We start from the raw sequence: 788 nt of genomic DNA, 5'->3' as shown, positions 1-788 counted from the left end.
GGGTTGAGCTTTGGGTCAGAGGGGAGAGATTTGGGGTCAATGGCTGAGATTTGGGTCAGTGGTTGAGATTTGGGTCAATGGTTGAGTTTTGGGTCAATGGTTGTGATTCAGGTCCAAAGAATGGAGGTCTGGAAGGAGGGTCTGGAGTTTGGGGACAGGTGGGGACCCCGCCAAGGACGTCGATATCAGCAGCATTACAACAACCATCATAACCATCTCTGGCGCAGAAATAGGTGTCGGAATCCTCGTCCCTGAGGTTGTTCATCTGCAGCGTCACCGAGCTCTGCCCGTTGTCCCTGGGGATGCTGAACCGGCCCTGCACCGACGGCGCATAGTTGGTGAGAGCACCATCATTGTAGATCCCAGCGACCCATTCCAGCCCCTTCCCGGGGCTCTGGCGCATCCAGCCCATTCCGTAGCTGCTGAAGGTGAAGCCGGAGGCGCGGCAGAGGAGCCGCAGGGACTCCCCCGGGGCCTTGAGGTGCCCCCGGACTCCACCAGGGTCACGGCCCTCCGGCTTCACCTTCAGCAGCTTCACCATGTTCTGGGTGCGCCAGAGCCCCGGGAAGGGGCTGGAATATGTTGCTGGGATCACCAGCACTGGTGGTTACACCGAGTACGCGCCGTCGGTGCAGGGCCGGTTCACCATCTCCCGGGACAACGGGCAGAGCTCGGTGACGCTGCAGATGAACAACCTGAAGGAGGAGGATTCCGCCAACTATTTCTGTGCCAAAGATTATCGTGCTGGTGCTGGTGCTGCTCATGCTGGTGGTATCGACTCCCTTTGT

At 59.1% G+C, this 788-nt stretch overlaps 2 gene segments (V, D, J or C); one reads left to right on the top strand and one right to left on the bottom strand.

The window, feature by feature from the left end:
• Positions 1-55: 55 nt before the first annotated feature.
• On the bottom strand, positions 56-510 carry LOC113979351 (the record flags this gene model as incomplete). The annotated part of the segment is given in 1 exon segment: positions 56-510. A coding segment is annotated over 1 exon segment (455 nt), but the record flags the coding sequence as incomplete, so codon positions are not given.
• Positions 511-512: 2 nt separating this feature from the next.
• LOC113979350 lies at positions 513-771 on the top strand (the record flags this gene model as incomplete). The annotated part of the segment is given in 1 exon segment: positions 513-771. A coding segment is annotated over 1 exon segment (259 nt), but the record flags the coding sequence as incomplete, so codon positions are not given.
• Positions 772-788: the final 17 nt, after the last annotated feature.

This window comes from Neopelma chrysocephalum, unplaced genomic scaffold, assembly GCF_003984885.1.
Source record: "Neopelma chrysocephalum unplaced genomic scaffold, ASM398488v2 Primary Assembly neopelma1_76118, whole genome shotgun sequence".
Taxonomy (NCBI): Eukaryota; Metazoa; Chordata; class Aves; order Passeriformes; family Pipridae; genus Neopelma; species Neopelma chrysocephalum.
Note: the sequence above shows the minus strand (reverse complement) of the source record. Positions and strands in the feature narration are given on the sequence as shown.